This window comes from Sphaerodactylus townsendi, linkage group LG05 (genome assembly GCF_021028975.2).
Source record: "Sphaerodactylus townsendi isolate TG3544 linkage group LG05, MPM_Stown_v2.3, whole genome shotgun sequence".
NCBI lineage: Eukaryota > Metazoa > Chordata > Lepidosauria > Squamata > Sphaerodactylidae > Sphaerodactylus > Sphaerodactylus townsendi.
Window position 1 is genome coordinate 132,010,721 of NC_059429.1, and position 24,504 is coordinate 132,035,224.

The 24,504-nt window shown below is 48.8% G+C and overlaps 1 protein-coding gene across 1 annotated transcript in view; it reads left to right on the forward strand.

Moving 5' to 3' along the window:
- ZNF512B (zinc finger protein 512B) overlaps positions 1 to 18,847 on the forward strand; it is a 59,511-nt gene extending 40,664 nt beyond the window's left edge. Inside the window, 11 exon segments of the mRNA XM_048498178.1 lie at positions 528 to 620; positions 1,742 to 1,849; positions 3,187 to 3,237; positions 3,239 to 3,349; positions 3,352 to 3,372; positions 4,542 to 4,733; positions 7,214 to 7,315; positions 10,602 to 10,664; positions 15,222 to 15,320; positions 16,864 to 17,853; positions 17,989 to 18,847. Coding sequence (XP_048354135.1) covers positions 528 to 620; positions 1,742 to 1,849; positions 3,187 to 3,237; positions 3,239 to 3,349; positions 3,352 to 3,372; positions 4,542 to 4,733; positions 7,214 to 7,315; positions 10,602 to 10,664; positions 15,222 to 15,320; positions 16,864 to 17,157 — 1,134 coding nt within the window. The 3' untranslated portion in view covers positions 17,158 to 17,853; positions 17,989 to 18,847.
- The last annotated feature ends 5,657 nt before the right edge of the window (positions 18,848 to 24,504 follow it).

The window sequence follows — 24,504 nt, forward strand, 5'->3', positions numbered from 1 at the left end:
TAACAGGTTCCCTCATGCGCCAGCAAAGGGAGCAGAAGTGCCTAGGCAAACCCACAGGCCCTGGGCAAAACCTGAGTTGGATGCCCCCCCAGCAGGGCAGCCACCACCGACCCAAAATTTTTTTTGCACCAGGTCATTTCTAAATCGTATACATGATAGAAATGCCTAACTCACAAATCTGAACACAGCCATGGTGAAACACACAGGTTCTTTGATAGAGACTGGTGGATAAAAGGTACAAGGCTATCCATGAATTGCGGTACCTGAAGGGACTACCAGTTCAGGGAGTTACATTGTTAGTCACAATTGCTATATGGAACCTTCACATTCAAAGGCAGGATGCCTCTCAGGGCTTGGTGGAGGCGGGCGGACCCAATTAGGAACCCCCTCTCGGCACACACAAATCATTTTGTAGCTTCTCGGGAACTGGTGAGAACCTGCTGGATCCCACCTCTGGACGACCGAAGGGCAAATGCCCAGACATTACATCGAGAAATAGGCTCGTGATTCGCCTTACTTTTGTCCAGCTGCAGGACGCCTTGAAATGTCAACACTGTAAGAAACAGTTCAAGTCTAAAGCAGGATTGAACTATCACACCATGGCTGAACACGTCAATAAGGTTAGTAGTGGAGCGCTTTCTCTCCTGAATTCTTTTCTAAAAAGACAAATTAAGATTCTTCACCGAGGAAAACTGAACTTTGTGTCCTGCACGAATGCAGGTGGGTTGCGCGATTTATCTGATGCTGCATAATATACTTTGCTGTTTATTCTGCTCTTGGGAGTTGGGAGAGGGGCAAGCCGCCCTTTGAAGCTGGCAACCCCAAACACTGGAAATGCCCTTCAGCAACCTCTCTGGCTTTTGCAATCTCGCCGGGCATCCCCACACGTCCAGCTAGACCAGGGATGTCCAACCTTGGCCCTACAGGTATTCAAGTATTACAAGTACACAAAAACACAATGAGTTTTTCAACGTAAAAATTGTCAAAGAAACACAATGAGTGTTACTAGCGTGAAATTGTCAAACAAAAGAAACACAATGAAGGTTATTGCAATGTAAAGTGTCAAAGCGCCATACAGGCTTTGGCTAGTTTGTATAAACCAGGGGTGAACCTGGCTCTCCAGATGTTCAGGAACTACAATTCCCATCAGCCTCTGTCAGCATGGCCAATTGGCCATGCTGGTGGTAAATGGGAAATAGTATCGCAGGTTCTAACATAAATAATAACCACTCTATATTATATCAGTTCATATAGAAGCTCATAAATATGATTCATATTCCATCAGTTCATTTAATATCCATTTCAATATGCAATTTCGAAATTGAGCTTCAGATATCCCATGGGAAATAGTATTGTTTGAAAATATGTGAGGAAAAACATGCTTGTAATCATTGAAATGAACAATTTATGATTTTGTGCTGAAATTTTGAATTTTTCTCCTGATGTTTCACCTGCACCTGTGGCTGGCATCTGCAGACGATTCTCTGAAGATGCCAGCCACAGATGCAGGCGAAACGTCAGGAGAAGATGCTACTGGAACACAGCCATACAACCCGGAAAACCCACAACACCCTACCCACCCTTAAATTCATTATCACCCTATCAGGGTTTTTCCAGTCCTGCCAAATGTAATTGAGGAAGAGTTTCTTGGGAAGAGTTTCTGTTTGGGAAGCAACAATTAGCCCAGGGAAGATGTGAGTGGGTAGCTGACTTGCAGTGTCTCTTGGTTCCTCCTCTCTAGCCTGTTCCCATGGAAGCCGCCGCCCCTCTTAACGAACACGAAGAGCGAGAGAGGCTGAGGAAAGTTCTGAAGCAGATGGGGAAACTTAAATGTCCCATTGAGGTATTTGTTTTCGCTCTTTGCTAGCATTCCCGGCTGTGTTTGCCAACTGTGGGGGGGTCAGAAAATTGCCCTCAAGACCCCCTCCCCTAGTTCCCCAAGACCCCTCCCCCTTCGCTCCCCAAGACCCCTCCCCCCAGCTCCCCAAGACCCCTCCCCTAGTTCCCCAAGACCCTTCCCCCTTCGCTCCCCAAGACCCCTCTCCCTTCGCTCCCCAAGACCCCTCCCCCCAGCTCCCCAAGACCCCTCCCCCTTTGCTCCCCAAGACCCCTCCCCCAGCTCCCCAAGACCCCTCCCCCTTTGCTCCCCAAGACCCCTCCCCCAGCTCCCCAAGACCCCTCCCCCTTTGGGACATGGGCAGGGGATGTGCGGTAGCTCCCCCAAGACTGCGTCACCCTAGCTCCCCAAGACCCTCTCTCCCCTGCCCTCCCCCTCGCTCCCCAAGACCCCTCCACTTCACCCCCCAAGACCCCTCCCCCCAGCTCCCCAAGACCCCTCCCCCTAGCTCCCCAAGACCCCTCCCCCTAGCTCCCCAAGATCCCTCCCCCTAGTTCCCAAAACCCTTCCTCCAGCTCCCCAAGACCCCTCCCCTTCACTCCCCAAGACCCCTCCCCCCAGCTCCCCAAGACCCCTCCCCTTCACTCCCCAAGACCCCTCCCCCCAGCTCCCCAAGACCCCTCCCCCTAGCTCCCCATGACCCCTCCCCCTTCGCTCCCCAAGACCCCTCCCCTCCCCCCGCCCTGCCAGGCCCGGCAGGAGCTGCTGCCAGGCCAGCCTCGCCCAGCCAGGCTGCTTTTTCTAAGGTGAGTGTGAACTAAGGTAAGAGTGTCAGGGGGGGGCAAGGAGCCATTCGGCCACCCTGGAGCTGCCCCACCCCTATGCCACTGATAAAATGTGTATAGGTATATGTCTGCATGTATTAATAGCAAATGCTCCAGATCCATCGGGAGTTATAATTTGATGGAATCTGTGGCTTTAGGCCCTCCAGATGTTATGGACTACAGTTCCCATCATCCCCTGCCAGCATCGTGCTGTTTGACACCTGTGCTGTACAGTTTTATGATTATGTATTAATGTACGTTGGAAGTCGCCTTGAGCCTAAAAAGGGAAGGGCAGCATACAATAATAAGTAATGAATAATAAATAAATAATTTGGGGTAGCTGTGTCTGCAAGCAGAGGATGACACTTCTCTCCTCCACACCCCAGTGAGAGGAGCAGAAGGAGGGGTGCAAAGCGAGTTGAGAGCTGTTAAAATTAAACACAGCAGCTCCGTCCCTTGTGACAAAGCGGCTCCACACACGTTGTCTTCCTCCTGTGGCTTTGTTTTCTGCAGGGGCTGCGTTAGCTAGCTAACTTCTCCAGCCTGATGGGGTGTTCCAGTACTCACCAGAAAGCGATTAGCGGGCAAGCAGCCCGTCCGGAAGATGGAGAAGCCCGTGCTCTCACACGGTATCCCCATTGGCGGAAAGGCTTTACAAGGTCAAAGTGAACACGATTACCACCCGCGTGAGTCGAGGAGCATCCATCAGCGGTGCGAAGACCCTCCACTTGTAGCGATTATTGCTTACTAACGTGTCATCTTCAGCGTGATGCCTTGCAAGCAGCAGTGGCGCAGTGGCTAAGAGCAGTGGCTAAGAGCAGGTGCACTCTGATCTGGAGGAACCGGGTTTGATTCCCATCTTCCGCTTGAGTGGTGGAGGCTTATCTGGGGAATTCAGATTAGCCTGTACACTCCCACATGCCAGCAGCTGGGTGACCTTGGGCTAGTCACAGCTTTTCCGGAGCTCCCCTCAGTCCCACCTACCTCCACAGGGTGTTTGTTGTGAGGGGGGAAGGAGATTGTAAGCCTCTTTGAGCCTCCTTACAGGAGAGAAAGGGGGGATATAAATCCAAACTCCTCCTCCTCCTCCTCTTCTTCTTCTTCTTCTTCCTCTATACTGTGGTAGCATTTAGAGGAGAGTTGTTTTGTACATGGGGGGGGCTAAAGCTGAGAGAGCAACTTGCTAAATGCACACAACAGGGGGAGGGCGGTATAAAATGCCCTCCAGGGGAGGGTGGTATAAAAATCTAATAATAAATAAATAAAAATAAATAAACAGATCTGTAAGGAGCCTTCTCATATGCTGACGGTGTACCAGTTCAGATTTGATAGTGTCCTGTAAGCAAACCATGCCAATCAGTAATACCCAAATGAATTAATTTGCATACGTTTACTCATTTGACCTTACTTTGATCTGTGGAATGCTTAATCGCTCTTTGAAGCTGTGTCTTAGTACACCTGCACACAGTAATTGGAAAAAAAAAGTCCTTCCCGTAGACCAGACCTGGGCATTATACGGCCCGCGGGCCACATCCGGCCCGCTGGATGACCCTGACTGGCCCCCCTGCCGTTAACGGGGGGCCGGCGTCTTTGAAAGCCCACTTGAAGCTGTTTGCCTTATGGCTGCTGGCTTCTCGCGGGGCTCGCCTATTGCCCGGCCCTCCACAATATTTTCTGTTCCTTATGCGGCCCCATGGAAAAAATAATTGCCCACCCCTGCCGTAGACTGTGTTTCTGGTCACCGGTACAGCCTGTTGTATGGCTTAAGCTCTCTCTCGAGATGCTATGCAAGTACGCGCAACTTTTGTTTGTTCGGGGTGGTGCAGAAAAACACGTGTCACGTTCTTGTAACCCTTCAGAAACCCCTTCTGTCTTCTCAGCCTCCAGCACCCCCCGAAACGAAGCCGGAAGTCAGCCCAGTCGAAGATTTCGAGAGGACTCCGAGCGGCAGGATCCGACGCACATCTGCCCAAGTGGCCGTCTTCCATTTGCAGGAGATAGCCGAAGATGAGCTGGCCAAGGACTGGACCAAACGGAGGATGAAGGATGACTTGGTTCCTGAAACAAAGCGGGTATGAGCCTTCTCTGTAGAGAAAAAAATTAATAAACTGCACCTAAATGTTGGGTTTTGTGTATGTGTGTAAGAGAGAGGGAAAGAGTTCACACACACACACACACACACACACACACACATATTGTTGAACACTTTTCAGGTAGAATTAACTGGAAGTTGTGCAGAGGCAGAGATACCAGAGGGCAGGGGGGACGTATTGCAGCGGGCGCGCACCTGGGGGGTGGAAAATCCCCTCCCCGCGGTGCCCCCCCCCCCACACTCTTACCTTCCTGAAACAGTGTAGGCTGGAGAAGTGACCTGTTCCCTTCAGGCTGAAAACGGCCTGGTGGGAACTACACTTCCCAGGAGACCTTGCGAGCCCCAGGGTCTCCTGGGAACTGTAGTTCCCACCAGGCGTTCAGTCTGAAGGGCCGCTTCCAGGCTGAACTAAGATAGTGGGGGCAGGGCTCTCTGTGTGATGATGATGATGATGATGTGTGTGTGTGTGTGTGTGTGTGTGTGTGTGTGTGTGTGTGTGTGTGTGTGTGTGTGTGTGTGTGTGTGTGTGTGTGTGTGTGTGTGTGTGTGTGGTGTGTGTGTGTGTGTGTGTGTGTGTGTAAAAAACACAAAGCATGCACCGGGCACACTCTGGCCCAGCTACACCTCTGATGTTGTGGGTTTGCAAAAACTGCCGGACCAGAAAACCCACACCCGCCGTTTCATATACATACTTTCCAGAGATAATCGCTTGAAAGAAGTCAATTACATTCATTTAAAAAATGTAGAAGCTGCCTGCTTTAACTGCATTACGTTAGTAATTAATCTTATGTTCTGAAATAGTCTTTTTAGAAATGTTTCATTTTGGATGCAAAAGTGTAATCGTGGAAAATATTATAAAAGATAAGGGGAAAAATCCACTGTGCAATTCCGGGGGATGATTTTGAAGACTGGGCAGTCAGGAGGATTTGCCTCCAAATTTGCTATCCGAGCCATCCGAACGAGGTGCTAAAAGCCCAGCACCATCTATTCTGGGGCACCGTGAGGTCCGTGGAATGTTGGTCATCGGCCAACACGAATTGAATCGAATGTGGCCATTGGCCCATCAAGTTCTGTATTGTCTACTCAGGCTGGCAGCTGGCAATCATTTCCTGTTCCTGTTTACTAGCCTTAGACTTCCTTGGTGGTTTCCTGTTCAAGTACCAAGCAGGGCTGACCCTTCTTAGCTTCCGGGATCTGATGAGATTAGCTCACCTGCACCGTCCAGGTGAGGGTGGGCTTAAGTTTTAGGACAGGTATTATCCGTTGAAAAGGAGAAAAAAATGTCCTAATGATAACAGTAAGAGTGATCTGACAAATGAACCAATTAACTGTGCAGTGGAATACTCCAGTGGTGGGATCCAAAAATTTTAGTAACAGGTTCCCATGGTGGTGGGATTCAAACAGTGGCGTAGCGCCAATGGGGCTGGGTGGACACTGACGGGCCGATGGCCGGCATTCATGCATGGGCTGTGGCAGGGCGCGAAGCGCTGCCGATCGCAGGCGAGCGAATGCACGAAACAGGCTGCCTCATGGCGGTGCACCTCCTGCTAGACTGCTTCAAGTTCTGCACGCTACTGCTGAGAGGAGGGGTGTAACTAAGGCAAAAATCATGTGGCAAAATCACCAATTAGTAACCCCCTCTCGGCACACACGAATAATTAGTAACCTACTCTCGGGAACCTGTGAGAACCTGCTGGATCCCACCTCTGGAGTACTCCCTTGCTGGAGGTCTTCATTCCTAAGCTGGACAACCATTTTCAATGCAGTTTCCTGCACTGAACTCATCTAAATGTCTACACGGCATCTTCCAACTCTGGGGTGTAGTGATTAAGATGGTGTCTAGAACCTGGGAGATCCATATTTGAATCCCCACCCTGCCAGTGAAGTGGGTGACCTTGGGCTAGTCTTGAACTCTCAGCCTTGAGCCTGAGAAGTATTTGGGTGGGAGACTTGCAAGGAACGCCAGGAACATGACATGGAGGCAGGCAACGGCAAACCACCTCTGAACGCCTTTTGCCTTAAAAACCCTACGGCAGTGGTGGCGAACCTTTGGCACTCCAGATGTTATGGACTACCATTCCCATCAGCCCCAATTGGCCATGCTGGCAGGGGCTGATGGGAATTGTAGTCCATAATATCTGGAGTGCCAAAGGTTCGCCACCACTGCCCTACGGGGTCCCAAATGACAGCTGTAACTCGGCGGGCTTTCCACAGCCACCACCCCGCATGACCCGTTACAGGACACAGAGGGAAGAACTCAGCACAGCGTTTCCATTTTGATGGGCAGCTCTGTGTTTGACGTCGGGACTGGTTCCAACGTCCAGCAAAGCGTCTTCAACAAGCCTGAGATGTTTTCCGCCTCACACCCCCTCCCCCAAACCCTGGTCTGCTGTGTGCCCCCCCTCCCCCCCCCCGCTGACTCTGTGATGAAATTGTCAATGGCGACTTCTTCTTTGGCAGTTAAATTATACCCGACCGGGGCTCCCGAAGTTGAACCCGCGGCTTCTGGACGCCTGGAAAATTGAAGTGAAGGAGAAAGGTCACATCAACTGCCCTAATAACGTAAGTGCTTGCAGGATTTGGATGCCGGATGTGAGGATGAACATAGAGATAGCAGTCCTAGAGTGGCGTGCTTCTCTTGCCTGGTATGCCGTGCGGGGGCGGGACCAGCCCTGCGGCCCAGCAGTAAAACAGCGTCACAATACGGTGGGTGAAGGTGACCAGGATTGCTGGCGCGTGCAACCAATTTGATAGCGCAAGGGTGTCGCTGTACACCAGGGGTGTCAAACTCGCGGCCCTCCAGATGTTCACGAACTACAATGCCCATCAACCCCTCCCAACATGAGCATTGGCTATACTGGAAAGGGCTGATAGGAAATGTAGTTCATGAACATCTGGAGGGCCACGAGTTTGACCCCTGTGCTGTACACTGTTGAACAAGGCAGGAGATGTTTGGGTCACGGCAGCAACCCAGTGTATACTCTGCAAAGAGATGGAAGCCCCCTGTTTGAGGGCATCCCTTTTCTGTGGTGCTCATGATCAAGGCGTTCTGGCTGATCAAGCCAGTAAAGCCTTGGACCGTGTCCGGGATTCATCTGACCTACCATAAAGAAATCATTGTTCATCACAACTGATTCAACTGTTTGGTGCATGGTGGTTCGGACACATACTGACAAAGTGTGACATTGGAATGGGAGTATACCTTGGAACCCATCCTGAACATATATATGACCTTGAGACGCATGTATTTATGACGCCTTACCTGGCATTAGATGGCTTTTTTCCTTAATTGAGGAGCAGCAGTGGCGTAGTGGTTAAGAGCAGGTGTACTCTAATCTGGAGGAATCGAGTTTGATCCCCCGCTCTGCCGCTTGAGCTGTGGAGAGTTATCTGGGGAATTCAGATTAGCCTGTGCACTCCCACACACGCCAGCTGGGTGACCTTGGGCTAGTCACAGTTCTTTGGAGCTCTCCCATCCCCACCTACCTCACAGGGTGTTTGTTGTGAGGGGAGAAGGGAAAGGAGACCCTTTGAGTCTCCTACAGAAGGGAAAGGGGGGATATAAATCCAAACTCTTCATCTTCTCCTCCTCCTCCTCCTCCTCCTCCTTCTTCTGTGTGATACTTAGCCTGATACTTAGATTACGGCATACTTGGTTGTTTACATGCAGTGATTCCTTTATCGTATGCACTTTAGCTGGATAGTTTGCACTTTTTATCAATTAAATGTGCCCATTTTTGCACTTGATATTATTTGTACGTGGTCACCATGTGATAGCATATGAGTTTTCACTCTTGAGGTCAAGACCATGCGTACCCCTTCCCAGTGCTGGGACACAGAGGCAGTGGCGTATCTGCCTAGGGACAAGGGGTACCCCTTGCCCCCGGGCGCCACTCTTCTAGTCACGTGGGGGGCGCAAAATCGGGCCCCCATGTGACCCCATGTGACTAGGAAGTCCTGCTGTCTCATCGTTTTCGCATGCCTCGACACCATCCAGCAGGGGGAGTCTGTTGAGGGTGGGTGGGCACCCTAGACCTTGCCCATGGTGACATGGGCGAGGTCTAGGACAGTGGGGGTGGAGCCTGGGGCATCAGGGGCAGAGCTAGGGTGGTGGGGGGCAGAGGGCGTGGCAGAGCCTGGGGGCGTCCTGGAGACAATTTGTCTCCGGGCGCCATTTACCCCTGGTACGCTTCTGCACAGAGGCTCCTATTGTGGTTCCTCAGTACAAGCTCACATGCACACACACGGAGTCCAGTTTCCATTGTCAAAAGTCAGTTCCAAAAGCCAAGCACTGAAAGTCCATAAACTTGTAGTGGTCAGTCCCAGGGTGATCCAAAAGCACAAAGTCTAGACATTCAGACCCTAGGAGAGTCCCTTCAATGTTGTGAAGGCTTTGGGGAACCACTTCCGATTCCAGTGCCAAGAAGGAGAACTGAGATTGCAAATGCCTTAGCAGACCAGGTGCTCGGGAGCAGCAGAAGCAGCAGCAGAAGGCCATTGCTTTCACATCCTGCACATGATCTCCCGAAGGTATCTGGTGGGCCACTACGAGTAACAGAGTCCTGGACTAGATGGACTCTGGTCTGATCCAGCAGGCTAGTTCTTAAGTTCTTATGTTCTTAAGGAGACCAAGGAACTGGAAGGAGAGCCGTGAGCCAATTACCCGCTGCTGGCTGTTCTCCCTCGCCCAGCTCTGGCTCAAAAAGTCACTCCAGAAGTACTGTCGCTTTCCCCGCAGAAAGTGAGAAGCCAATGCGGAGCTAGAGGAAACGTGTTGAGACAAGTAATCTTGCCCCAACGTGCCTTCTCTCAACACACCGCAAAGAGGAAGCACATCGGGACAAGATTTCTTGCTCTGACATGCTTCCTGCTCCGTCCCGTGCTAAAGCACCGGTGGGTAATCGGGTACTGAGTGCCTTCCGAGTGTGTTGGGTTGCTTCCAGAGAAGACTAAGAGCTTACAGCATTTCTGGCATATCCTTTACTGCTGAAAGATTTTAATCTTGAGGAAGGTTTTGTGAATCCTGGGCAAGTTCTGATGTCATAGAAAAGGGCGTCTGGTCTCTGAGCACCTGGGCTGGGAAGGATTCAGCCTTCAACATGGTAGCCATCTGTGATCTACAGAAAGTACTCGTTAAGATGGAAAGGAGGGAAGGAATGGATTGTCAAAGGCTTTCACGGCCAGATTCAACTGGTTTTTGGTGGGTTTTCCGGGCTATCTGGCCGTGGTCTGGTGGATCTTGTTCCTAGCGTTCCGCCTGCATCTGTGGCTGGCATCTTCAGAGGTGTATGACAGAGAAAAGTCACCATGTGTAACAGACTTCCCTCTGTGATACACCTCTGAAGACGCCAGCCACAGATGCACCAAACCACGGCCACACAGCCCGGAAAACCCACCAGAACCAGAGGGAAGGAATCTTAAAACGAGGGGGATCTATTTTTCGGAATAGGTGAGTTGTAAGATCTAATTAGTTTCAGGCAACTGCCCGGACGATTCGTCCTGCTTTCCCTTCCTAGCAGCGGCCTCTTCCCGTGCTGCCGTAAGATTGCCCAGTGGGGCCTCCCGTAATAGCTTGTAAAACGGGCGCATTTCAAAGACCCGTTTAAAGATAAATTTTGCCTACGGGAGGAAAGCCACACGGCTCCCATTAGTATTAATGAGAAGCGCGAGGCGAGAGATCCCGACGGACGGCCCGTCAAATAGCTTTGCATTGATTAGATGGCACTCCATACAAGAGGGGGTCTCTTGGCGATGGAATGATGTACTCTTGGAAATGCAGGAACCCCTTCCTTGGAGGGGGGGACAGGCCGTCCCCTCTCACCGTGTGCCTTTCTGTTTCCCTTCTCAGTACTGCGTCGCCATCTATTCCAGCGTGTCGGGTTTAAAAGCCCACCTTGCAAACTGCAATAAGGTAAGTGGGGTTTTTTTATGGTAACTTCGTGAGTCATCTTATTTATTTAATGGTTTTAATGTGTATAGAGCCATTTCTTTATGATTTATTTAATTACTTGAGATTTATTGATTTTATTCTGTGCTCTATTTATATGTCCATGTTCACCGCCCTGAGCCCTCTGGGGGATTTATTTATTTATTTTATTAAATATTTTTTATTTATTTATTTATTATTAATTTTATATACCGCCCTCCCCCTGAGGGCTCAGGGCGGTTCGCAACAAGGTTAAAACATTAAAACATAATTTAGATATTAATTACATAAAAACAGAACCCATTTAAAAATGTGGATGGAACGCCTGGCTCTCTGCCCTGCCTGCCCCCCCCCTTATTGCGCCCTCCACGGGAGGCCAGATGACACGGTAGATGTATTTTTTAACCAGGCTGGCCAAACGCCTGGCGGAACAGGTCTGTCTTGCAGGCCCTGGGGAAACTCTGTAAGTCCCACAGGGCCCTGATCTCCCTAGGGAGCCTGTTCCACCAGGTAGGGGCCAGGGCTGAAAAGGCCCTGCCCCTCGTCGAGGCCAGCCTGATCATTTTGAACCCTGAACATATTAAGAGGAGCTGGTTGAAATGTTGAACCACAAAACACCTCCAGTTGGCCCTGCCTACCACCAGAATTTCCACAGTTGCTCCCTGGTACCAGAAGTGGCAGGCCGAGCTGCCCTCCAGACTGCGAAGATCCGTTCCCCTGGAGAAAATGGCTACTTTGGAGGGTGAACTCTGTGGTTTTATATCATAAGAACATAAGAACATAAGAACAAGCCAGCTGGATCAGACCAGAGTCCATCTAGTCCAGCTCTCTGCTACTCGCAGTGGCCCACCAGGTGCCTTTGGGAGTTCACATGTAGGATGTGAAAGCAATGGCCTTCTGTGGCTGTTGCTCCCGAGCACCTGGACTGTTAAGGCATTTGCAATCTCAGATCAAAGAGGATCAAGATTGGTAGCCATAAATCGACTTCTCCTCCATATCCTGCCTTCCTCAAGTTCCACCCCCAAATCCCAAGGAATTTCCCAACCTGGAGTTGACAGCCCTATTCCTTGGTGATCTCCCATCCAAATACTAACCAGGGTTGACCCTGCTTAGCTTCTGAGATCTGACAAGATCAGGCTAGCCTGATCCATCCAGGCCGGGGCCGCTTAACACTAATATTTACCAGATACATTTTTTTGAAAGCTACTGGAGCTTGTAACCATTTTTGCATTTTCAAATGGACTACAGAGTGGCTGAGTTGTTGGTTCAAAGCGACACTTCTGATACAACAAATCTTGCTTCAGATCTATACCACAGGCCGTTTCTGCACGGCCAGCTGAGCGGGGGTGCATTGGCATAGTTTATGCTGATACACCCCCCAAGGTCATTCTCATGGATGGTCCTGTTGGCTGCGCAGCCGGCGGCGCAGCCTTCGCACAGGCTGTGCAGCTCCCAAACGGCTCTTACCTTCTGCCGCCTTCCATCGCGTTGTGGAGGCCAGGCGACACACACACACCGTGGCCAGAGCAATAGCTCTGGGGTCAGAGGCCAGGAGGCATGTCCCCTGGCCGCCACAAAGTGACAGAAGGCGGCAGAAGGTAAGAGCCATTTGGGAGGGCCTCAGGGAAAACGCCAGCTTCTACCCGGTGCCGTTCGCTCGGCACCAAATGGAAGCTGGCATATTCCAAAAACCTTGCTCCCCGAGCAGGGTTCAAAAACGCCGTTTCGGGGGGAGTGCCAATGCATCGATTTGGCAGCGGTGCCTGTGCGAAGGCTCCCCCCCCCCCAAAAAACCAGTGTTTTACCAGGACAAAATCGTTGATCTTGTCCCATGCGGAAACAGCCACAGATTCGGTTGCAAGCCACAGATTCGGTTGCAAGCAAATCTTGCCATTTCTCCCATTCCCTTCGGGGAAATCATCCGTTATCTTCTTGTCAATGGAGAATATGTTAGGGTACTCCCTCCTGGTTGACCAAGGCAGAGCTAAGAGCCTATTTGGTTTTTTGACAAGGTCACCGATGGCAGAAATCGAGCGTTTTAATTAGCTGTTCAACTCCCTAAAAGAGAAATTACTGAAAAGCCTGTATTGATCCGACTTGGCAGTAAATGAGAGAAAGTCTCTGCTCAGCTTCGGTGTTTATAGCACAGATTGAACTGTGAGCGTTGTGTTTTGCTCGCAATATTTAATATAAAAATAGGTTTTACGTGTGGACGCACACACCCTGACCTGGATAGCCCCAGCTAGCCTGATCTCAGCCGGGCATGAGCACTGATTAAAAATATCAGTAAATTTTGGGTCCAGGATTTTTCCCCACCCCCGGAAATTTTTGGTAAAGCCGAAAAAAGCCCATATTCATCTATTTTACTTGGCTATTACTCAAAATATTCAGGTTATGTAGTTACAAGAATGTAACATTATTTGGCTTTATTGGCCCCAGGTGTATTCAACTTTTCAAATATACCTGGGGGGTTTTATTGGAAAAAGAAAAACCTCAAAAACGGATAAAGTGGAACCTCAGTTTTCGTCGGTAATCCATCCTGAGCCCTTTGGGGGAGGGCGGTATAAAAGTGGAACATATAAATAAATAAAATAAATAAAACCTCGGCGAAAACCGAAACCGACGAAAACCGAGGCTTCCACTGGCAAGCAATGTAAATGCATGGGTCGCCAGTTTTCGTCACAAAAATAGCGTGCACGCACCGACGAAAACTGAAGCAAGCAACGAAAACCTAGAACATTTTCAGGGAACGGATTGACGAAAACCGAAAATGATGAAAACCGATGGCAGTGAAAACCGAGGTTCCACTGTATGTGATTCGGGTTTCCCAAATCACCAAACCTAATCTCAACAGATCTCAGAAGCTGAGTACAAGCATGCCCTAGTTAGTATTTGGATGGGAGGCCTCAAAGGAAAACCAGAGTCATGATGCAGAGGCAAACCACCTCTGAAGTCTCTTCCCTTGAAAACCTTCTGGGATCACCATATGGAATTCGAGCAGAGGCGTACCACTCAGGGGGACATATGGGGTCAAATGTCCCTGGGCTGCAGCCATTTAGTCACATGGGGGTGAAAAACCATCCCCCCCCCCCCGGTCCATACACTGACTTCAAGACCTGGTGCAAAAAAAGTTGTTTGGTTGTGGTGGGGGAGGTCGGCCCCCCACATTGGGGCAGGGGGAGCAGATTTTGCCTCTGATTTCTAGTTTGCATAAGGCTAAGGAATGCACAACGGTACTCAGTAGACACTGTGCTGTTACTATGCAGTATTGATATTCTGGACTGATATATCTCAATATATCTTCTTTTTAAATAATTTTTTATTGATATTTTGGATTGTTACATATTTATATTATACATCTTTATATTTCATCCTCCTTTACCCCCTTTTTCCCCCTCCCCCCTTCTTCTTTTCTTCTTTAAATGTGCAGTAGCAGGTCCATTCTTTCTAATCTTCTTTTCCAGCTTTCTTCTGTGATTCCAATTTCATTTAACCGGTCTTTGAATTCAGTCCAGATCCACTTCATATCTTTTTGTTTTTCTTGCCATATTTGGTTTCTTGACATTATGTCAAAAATTTCTAATTGTATTTGTTCCCATATATATTCCAACCATTTCTGTATTGTCCAGATTTTTTTGTCCTTCCACCCTAATGCTATTACTGCATGGGCCGCTCTGATCATAAGTTTGAATAGCATTCTCTTTCTTTGTTCTATTATTGTGTAATCCAGTATGCCTATAAATAATAGATCTATATTTATCTTTATTTTTACATTCACATATTTTTCCATATACATTGTAACATTTTCCCACGGATGTTTTACCTCTGGATATTCTAACCACATATGGGATCTCAATATTTATTTATTTATTTATTTATTTATTTATTTATTTATTTATTTATTTATTTATTTATTTATTTATATACCGCCCTCCCCGTAAGGGCTCAGGGCGGTTTACAACAAGAAGATAAAAGCACACCTCTTACAACAATAATAGCATAATTAAAACACAGCGTCCAATCAAATATAACATTATGCAATAATATCTTGATACATGTGCTATTGTGCCAGTATAGCTGACTAAAATCTCGCCTCTCTCCCATGCACAAACATAGCAGCCCTATCTAGTCTACACTAACAGAGCATATAATTAGATAAGTTCTGGACTGTACAGCTTGAGACTTCCATGAGTCTGTGCATTAGACTGGAATCTTGCTTTAAATATGTACATATGCACAGCTGTTTTTATATTCTCCTATGGGGGTGGAATCTTTCTGTACATGGGTTCTAGCCTTGTTTTCCCTCCCTTGTTTTCTTTCCCACTGAGACCTAGATTTCTGTGTGCAGGAATACCTATCCGCCTATCCATCCTTCCATCCGTGCATTCAGGCACATGATTCCTTTCCCTGTTGTGTGTAACTGTGCAGGCCCAAGACCAATTTTCCTCTCTTACCTGCCTTTTGCGTAGATGCGCTCTTAAGTTTCTAGAATAAGGTTGCGGTACAAGTGAGAATTCACACAACTGGGGGTTTCCTTCACAGGGGGACCACTCGGTGGGAAAATATCGATGTCTTCTGTGCCAGAAGGAATTTAGCTCAGAAAGTGGCGTCAAGTATCACATCATTAAGACCCACTCGGAGGTAAGTGTTGGATTTTGCTGGTGAAGGATTTCCTACTGGGAACACTGTCTGTCACTCCAGTTCCTCTTAAGGACAAGAGAGTTATGATTACGCTTAAGGTGATTGGAACTGGCTGGGTGCCTCTCTTTCTCTTCGTTCGGTTCCTTTTTTTGTAGTACTGTTGGAGGGTTTTTTTTGGCGTTTTTGCCCTCCAGGGCGTCACTGTCGGTCGATCAGTGCATCCGCCAAGAAACCGAGGCATATTTGCCTCAGGAGCCCCACTGCGGCCTAGAAGATTTGGTGTCACGATCTAGAACAGGGGTCTCTTTTGAGCCTGCGGGTACCTTTGAAACTCTGATAACAGCCTGGTGGGCGCAGCCACAAGATGGCCTCCGTAAAACGACTTCTGCAGTTTACCGTTAAATCACACAGTGAAGATCCTTGGGTTGTGGTGGCAGCTGCTGCCCTAGTGACATTTTAAAAAATCTCCACAGATTCATCCATTATGGGAATCCCTCCCACCACCACCAAGCACAAGATTTCAATATGAGGCCTTTCCCAGACTTGCCAGAGGACAGAGGCGTACTGGGGGGAAATGGCGTCTGGGGCAACACCTGCGCCGGCCGCCCCACCCCCCCCACCACTGCCCACCTTAGCCTCTACTGGCGGTCCTGGACAGCCTAGCGGGGCCATGCTGAAGGGTGCCGGCAGGGCCGTAGCAGGCTGAAGGAGCAGCCAGGCTAGGAGCCTGCCACAGGCCCACTGTGTGCCCCCTTATGATCCAATGGGGGGCACCCAGGGTCAATTGACCTCCCCCTGTCCCTCTTGCAGATACACCACTGCCAGACGGCATCTGACTCAGAGCCCTCAAAAGTGAGCTGACAAATCTTGTCATCTCGCCTACTTTTCTTAGTGGCGTACTTATCTCCTTTACTCTGGTCTGTGCTGATCCGTGACCCTAGTAAAGGTTGATTGATTGATAGTGGCGTATTGCCTTGGAGCTGAAGCATTCATGTGAACATCAGAAGAACCTGTTGGATCAGAACAGTGGTCCGTCTAGTCCAGCATCCCGTTTCATCCAGCTTGATTCTCGTCTAATAGCACTATAGCAGTGGTGGCGAACCTATGGCACGGGTGCCAGAGGTGGCACTCAGAGCCCTTTCTGTGGGCACACACACACATCTAGACTGGCCTGGGCACGATCCTTTACCTAGGAGTAAGCTCGGTTGCTGGCAGTGGGGCTTGCTTCTGAGTAAACCCTCCTAGGGTCGTGATTCAATCCCAATCTTGATTCTCCTTGATCTCAGATTGCAAATGCCTTAGCAGACCAGGTGCTCAGGAGCAGCAGCAGCAGGCCATTGCTTTCGCCTCCTGCATGTGAGCTCCCAAAGGCACCTGGTGGGCCACTGCAAGTAGCAGAGTGCTGGACTAGATGGACTCTGGTCTGATCCAGCAGGCTAGTTCTTATGTTCTTATGTTCTTATGTGATCAGATTCCCGTCATTTTTCACACCCACCATTAACTCAACTATCTGTTTCCCTTCCCCCTTCCCCTCAAAACGCAGAACTGGTTCCGAACCTCTACAGAGACTGTCCCGAAAAAAAAGAGCACAGAGCAGGTGGTTCCCAACAGCGACGGACAAAAGAAAACCACGGACGGGAAGAAAAGGGGCCGAAAGCCGAAGGAGAGACCCCCGGAAGCTTTCTTCAAAGGCAAAGACAGCACAGCGGAAAAGACTAACCACAAGAAAACGACAGGGTCGTGGCAGACCGCAGACTTTAACCCCGATGGGAAAGAGTCGAACGGGAGACCCCCCCACAGTAAGAAAGGGGGAGCCAGTAAGATGCCAGAGAAATAAACATGGGGAGAGACACTCCAATGATTGGTTTACAGCCCAGGGTATCCAGGTGAGGGCCGCTCGCAGTTTGCCCGCCACCCTCCGCTCACCCCCTTTTTTTCGGTGGAAAAACCACTTCAAGGCGTAATCACGGACGTTTGTTTCACACTGGAAGAGGAAAAGAAAACACACACGCAGAATGGAGGGTATGATTCCTCCATTGAAATCCCGTAACCCCCCCCCCCTTTGGATTGTATGTACATTTGCACTTACGGATACCTGTGGATCACACGTCGCATCCGTGGATGCGTGCGACGAGAACGGCCGCTGGCAGGATCTTCCACATTTTTCTCCCACTTGGTTGTGGGAAACCGACGCGGCTCGAATACGGAGGGAGCTGCCGGAGCTCGTGGAGAGCCGACGGGAGGGGGAAAAAGTGCAATATAGGAGTCCAGGAGTAAGCTCTTCAGTCTCTTGTTGATTTGTGGATTGCTTTGTCCATCAGGAATAGAGCTGGTGAGAATTCTATGAATGAAATTTATCGTCGTGGTAGTGGTTGCAAACCTGTTTACTTTTCTGATTTTCATAGGAAACGTTTGTTTGTTTTTTTGTTTGCTTTCACCCCAGCGGGATTGTTCGGCAACGAACGTTTTTGAATTCTTGTTGTATTTTTTAAAAAAATTCGAATTGATTTTGAAGCCTGTATGTCTTTTAAGTGTTGCCCCTAGGGCAGTGGTGGCGAACCTTTGGCACTCCAGATGTTATGGACTACAATTCCCATCAGCCCCTGCCAGCATGGCCAATTGTAGGGGCTGATGGGAATTGTAGTCCATAACATCTGGAGTGCCAAAGGTTCGCCACCACGGCCCTAGGGGGAAAAAGAGGTGGTCACCCGTTTCAGAAATGAAATTTTCACACGGAAGCGGTCAGGAAACTAAAACCCGGGGAGCAGAGACGTTTTAGAAGCAGCTCAGCTCAGAGTTTAAAAAAACAAACAAACCAATACAGGAAATTGGATTTTTTGTAAAATTGTGGAACCCATAAAATGTTTTGGAAAGCTCTGAGAGGAAATAATCAGTATGTTCAAAAATCCCCCGAGAACGCAGAACGATGAAGAGACTCAATAACTTCAATTAACCATTAGCCTTGGACATATGGTTTATCTTTGGGTGAGGTCTCCTGGGGTATGAATTCATTCATTCAGCATCTCTGATCCCCATAATCCACCTGTGCCACAATCTTTTGTCTACGTGAGCCTTTCACCCACCACAGGGAAAATAGAATGAGTTGTCAGACTGGTACGTGCGGCTAATTTCCCGCTGTTTGTGTGGAATTGTTCCAAGAGAATACGGAGCTGTGTTTCCCAGAAGTTGTTCTGATGGCGTTGCAAAACATTGAAATAAGAGCAAGGGCAATTTTTCACGGAGACAGTCAATGAGTACCTGGGCTGTAGCGTTTTCATTTGCCCGTGGGATTCTAGAGAATGACATAATCCGTTTGATATAATCCTGTAGGCGTGCATGCCAAACAGCAGAGTGCTAGAATTTGGTTCAGTGCCCTGGACCAGTTTGCCATCCTTCTAGCATCTTCACAGGTAGACAGTGCAGGGTTGGAGCAGCAGTGGTGTAGGAGGTTAAGAGCTCGTGTATCTAATCTGGAGGAACCGGGTTTGATTCCCAGCTCTGCAGCCTGAGCTGTGGAGGCTTATCTGGGGAATTCAGACTAGCCTGTGCACTCCCACACACGCCAGCTGGGTGACCTTGGGCTAGTCACAGCTTCTCGGAGCTCTCTCAGCCCCACCTACCTCACAGGGTGTTTGTGTGAGGGGGGAAGGGCAAGGAGATTGTCAGCCCCTTTGAGTCTCCTGCAGGAGAGAAAGGGGGGGGTATATAAATCCAAACTCTTCTTCTTCTTCTTATTTTGCAGTGGATGCAAAAAGATTGCCTATTCTGGCAGAGAAAATGAGACATCAAGGAAAATGTTTGTCACCTGATTGTCTTGCTGCCCGCTTGTCTTTTTACCAGAGGGTTTTTTGTACCGAATAACCCTCCCTGCATTATAAAGAAGTTTGGCCCGATAGCAGATGGATCATCTCTGTGAAAACAAGTATTTACGCATGGAAAAATCTATGCAGAAGCATATTTTGGCTTAGCTCAAACACAGCACTTGGCTCGGATTAAGATCCTACAAGGCACAGGGAAGCTAGTAGTTTAGTTTGGAGATATAAACCCTGTTACTGGAGGGGGTGCATAGGAGCAAGAGATTGGATATCAAGATTCTGTTTACCTGTTTCTAGCAGGTGTGCCTTTAACGTAAGGTTGCATCTATCCATTGTGGAACATTTCCCTGTCTTGGGATAGGAAATTTTTGGAAATTTGGAAATCTTGGAGGGGGGCTGGGGGTTTTTTTAATGGAGGGTGGGACGCCAGACATTTTGCAAAAAAACAAAATGAAACATATACACCTGTTATGCATCTCAAACCTGTTCTGTGGCTTTGCATCATAACCTGCATCTTTCATAGCTTAGTTAACATTGAAAAAATTGTATGAATTGGCATATTTACAGAGCTTCAAAGCGTGAATGTCTTACAAGCAAAATGGCAAATATATCTAGTGGCCGCGAGAGTGCTGCAAATGATCTGAAACACATTTTTTTCACGCCGTGCATTTAAAATTGCTAAACCTTGGTAAAAGCACTTCCCTCGTCCCAAAGAAAGAATGTTCTGTAACCCGAATAGCCCATCGGAAAAATGGAGAAGAAATTCTACCCTCCCCCCCCTTATTTTCTGCTTTCTCCCCCTGGGTTTCCGCATCTCTAGCAGTAAGGTGGTTATTTGCAGCTGGATCATGTGCTGCACGCAGGACAATCCAGCTGTGAATTATTGCTGCAGCACAACGGGTAGAGTAGCATCCCATGATAGGCGGAGGTAGGCTGAATGAATGGCACAGGTGGCTTGCAGATAATCCTCAAGCAGAGCACAAATCTTGTGTGTCCGATGGACAGATTTGCACAGCAAGAAGTCACTGTTGATCTTAGCTGTTCAGCTATTGCACGGTGACATATGTCAGTGGGCCTAAACCCTTGCATTGCATGAATAGAATCCCACTCTGTGAGGAGTGAAAGCTTGAACGAACGATGCTGGGATGCTAACAGCCCAAGGCAGAAAGTGAACCTGAGATAGATAGATATTTACAAAGAAACAATCCCTTTAGGCATTTGTTTAAACTCACAAGGTCCAGCGTGGTGTAGTGGTTAAGAGCAACGACTCTAATCTGGAGATCTGTGTTTGATTCTCCACTCCCCCGCCTGAGTGGCGGACTCTTATCTGGTGAACTGCGTTTGTCTCCTTGCTCTTGCACTTGAAGCCTGCTGGGTGACCTTCAGTTTAAGGTCACCCAGCAGGCTTCATGTGCAAGAGCAGGGAGACAAATGCAGTTCTCTCAGAACTCTCTCAGCCCCACCTACCTCTCAAGGTGCCTGTTGTGGGGAGGGGAAGGCGATTGTAAGCTGCTTTAAGATTCCTTGGGGTTGAGACAAGCGGTGCATACCCTGAAATTCCTCTTCTTCTTCTTCCTCCACATGAGCAGCTGACTCTAATCTGGAGAACTGAGTTCAGTTCCCCACTCCTCCACATAAGCAGTGGACTCTAATCTGGTGAAACTGGTTTGTTTCCTCGCTCTTCCACATGAAGCCTGCTGGGTGACCTTAGGTTAGTCACAGTTCTTTCCAAACTCTCAGCCCCGCTTACCTCACAAATTATCCTTTGTGAGGAGGGGAAAGGAAGGGGATTTGTAAACTGTTTGGAGACTCCTTAAAGGGTTGAGAAAATGGGGTATAAAAACCAAAAGCAGTATAAAAGCAGTGGCGTAGGAGGTTAAGAGCTCATGTATCTAATCTGGAGGAACCGGGTTTGATTCCCCGCTCTGCCGCCTGAGCTGTGGAGGCTTATCTGGGGAATTCAGATTAGCCTGTGCGCTCCCACACAGGCCAGCTGGGTGACCTTGGGCTAGTCACAGCTTCTCGGAGCTCTCTCAGCCCCACCCACCTCACAGGGTGTTTGTTGTGAGGGGGGGAAGGGCAAGGAGATTGTAAGTCCCTTTGAGTCTCCTGCAGGAGAGAAAGGGGGGATATAAATCCAAACTCCTCCTCCTCCTCCTCCTCCTTCTTCTCCTCCTCCTCCTTCTTCTTCTTCTTCTACTTCTTCTTCTTCTTCTTCTCATTTTACTCTGGGGTTTCTCTCAGGGAATCCTGGGAGTTGTGGGGGTTATCAGGGGCATATGACCTTCCCACAAAGCATCACCTGTACAAAAGCACAGAATTGCCAGAATGCCTCAGAGAGAACTTTACAGGTGAAGCCAACCCCTGGAGTTCGTCCATAGGATACCTGTCTTGGGCCTCAGGCAGTTAGCACGTTCACAAAAAACCGGTACGGATAGAATGCCCCGTAACCTCCACATGATGTACATGGTTTGTGTAGAGTTTCTGTGCACAGTGACAGGTGATGCGTAGACTGGACATCCATTACGTCCATTCAGTTTGTGCGAGTCCGTTGTCTGTGAGTTGGCTTGTATGTTTTTTAAATTTTCCATTGTTAGTGGAAGTGCAAACAATCCAGGTTTGTAAGTAGCCACTCGACTGAGGCCAACAAGAATCCCGTCTGAGCGGTTCTTTTTCTTTCCAGAGAAATGGGTCTGAAACTACAGATCTTTTCCTCTAACAGGGGCACTTTTCTCCAGTGCGAAAACCTTTGCCACATCCTCGCAGTAGAGGAAGGCGCTGCCAGTCGCGGAAACAGATCGAACGTTTCCAGCCCAATGCAGACTGTGGGCAGATGAGCCAGTCACTTTTATGCCTATAGGCAAGGTTAGAGCAGTCGGCATCTATAAGAAGGTTTTGTTATGGGATCATGAGCCAAAGCACAAAAGAAAGTGGTGGGAGGAAGAGAAACACAGAGGGGAGTTATCTGGTTTCATCTGGGTTTTGCAGAAGCATCATAGTTATGCAGGAAATTACCCACAGAGTCCAGTGTTTCTTCTCCCAAGGGGAAATTCTCTCAAGCAGTGGCGTAGGAGGTTAAGAGCTCGTGTATCTAATCTGGAGGAACCGGGTTTGATTCCCAGCTCTGCCGCCTGAGCTGTGGAGGCTTCTCTGGGGAATTCAGATTAGCCTGTGCACTCCCACACACGCCAGCTGGGTGACCTTGGGCTAGTCACAGCTTCTCGGAGCTCTCTCAGCCCCACCCACCTCACAGGGTGTTTGTTGTGAGGGGGGAAGGGCAAGGAGATTGTGAGCCCCTTTGAGTCTCCTGCAGGAGAGAAAGGGGGGATATAAATCCAAAACTCTTCTTCTTCTTCTTCTCCCCCTCATGGAGAAATAGCTTTGTTCTCTCCCTGCTTTAGAAATGGAAGCACATTTTTAATAAGTTGAGAGATACAGGTTTGTTCGAGGGTTTAGCCTTGTGGATAAGCCAGACAATGCCTGGATATCAAGCACAGGCCACCACCAGCTGTTTGTTCGAGGGGTTAGCCTTTTCTGTGTGGATAAGCCAGACAATCCTGGATATCAAGCACAGGCCACAACCAGCTGCTTGTTCAAGGGGTTAGCCTTTTCTATATGGATAAGCCAGACAATGTCTGGATATCAACCACAGACCACCACCAGCTGTGTGTTCAAGGGGTTAGCCTTTTCCGTGTGGATAAGCCAGACAATGCCTGGATATCAAGCACAGGCCACCGCCAGCTATTTGTTCAAGGGGTTAGCCTTTTCTGTGTGGATAAGCCAGACAATGCCTGGATATCAAGCGCAGTCCACCACCAGCTATTTGTTCGAGGGGTTTGCCTTTTTCATGTGGATAAGCCAGACAATGCCTGGATATCAAGCACAGGCCACCACCAGCTGTTTGTTCGAGGGGTTAGCCTTTTCTGTGTGGATAAGCCAGACAGTGCCTGGATATCAAGCATAGGCCACCACCAGCTGTTTGTTCGAGGGGTTAGCCTTTTTCATGTGGATAAGCCAGACAATGCCTGGATATCAAGCACACTCCACCACCAGCTGTTTGTTCGAGGGGTTAGCCTTTTCTGTGTGGATAAGCCAGACAATGCACAGTCCACCACCAGTTGTTTGTTCGAGGGGTTAGCCTTTTCCGTGTGGATAAGCCAGACAATGCCTGGATATCAATCACAGGCCACCATTAGCTGTTTGTTCGAGGGGTTAGCCTTTTCTATGTGGATAAGCCAGACAATGTCTGGATATCAAGCACAGTCCACCACCAGCTGTTTGTTCAAGGGGTTAGCCTTTTCTATGTGGATAAGCCAGACAATGCCTGGATATCAAGCACAGGCCACCACCAGCTGTGTGTTCGAGGGGTTAGCCTTTTCCGTGTGGATAAGCCAGACAATGCCTGAATATCAAGCACAGGCCATCACCAGCTGTTTGTTTAAGGGGTTAGCCTTTTCTATGTGGATAAGCCAGACAATGCCTGAATATCAAGCACAGGCCACCACCAGCTGTTTGTTCGAGGGGTTAGCCTTTTCTGTGTGGATAAGCCACACAATGCCTGGATATCAAGCACAATCCACCACCCGCATGTTTGGCGCTCTGCAGCCACCTGTTCATGTGGTCTTTTTGCATAAGGAAGAGCATGGCCGTGCAAGTGTCGGCTTCATGACGTCACATGCTGAAGAAGCCGCTGTCGGAAAATTTGTCGCCGTTGTCATTGCTGTTTCAAACTGAATGTCAGGCAGTTTGCAGATAGTTGTAAGCCATTTTCAGATCAGCCGTTGTTAAGCTTGGCTGTACCAGCAGCTGCCGAACTGCTTTGATTCTGTGGCTTGCCTCTTTAGCAATGTCGGCATTGGTTTGTTATATTCACTTTGCTTTCAGGAACGGCTTGGACCTGCCCAATGTGTCCGTAACGGTCCCCAAACCATTGTTCGAGGAACAGAGAGCTTCATAGTACCACGTGTTGAAAACGAAAAAGCGGCAGGAAATTCTTCTGAGATTTCCCCCTATTTTTGCTTTCAGTTAAATTTGATTCAAGGATAGATGGCTTGAAATTATTGCACAGAATTGGTATTGTCTGGTTAGGAGAGAAACGGTCAGGTGCAGGGTGCTGTTCTGTAGGCTGTCCCCCAAAATATTTTGGGACAAACTGCACTGCTCTTGCATTGCTCATTGCATCTGGGACTCTTTTGTTTGGAGAGGAGACTTCTGAGGGGGGATATAATTGAAGTCTACAAAATTATGCAGGGGGTAGAAAATGTGGACAGAGAGAAATTTTTCTCTCTTTCTCACAATACTAGAACCAGGGGGCATTCATTGAAAATGCTGGGGGGAAGAATTAGGACTAATAAAAGGAAACACTTCTT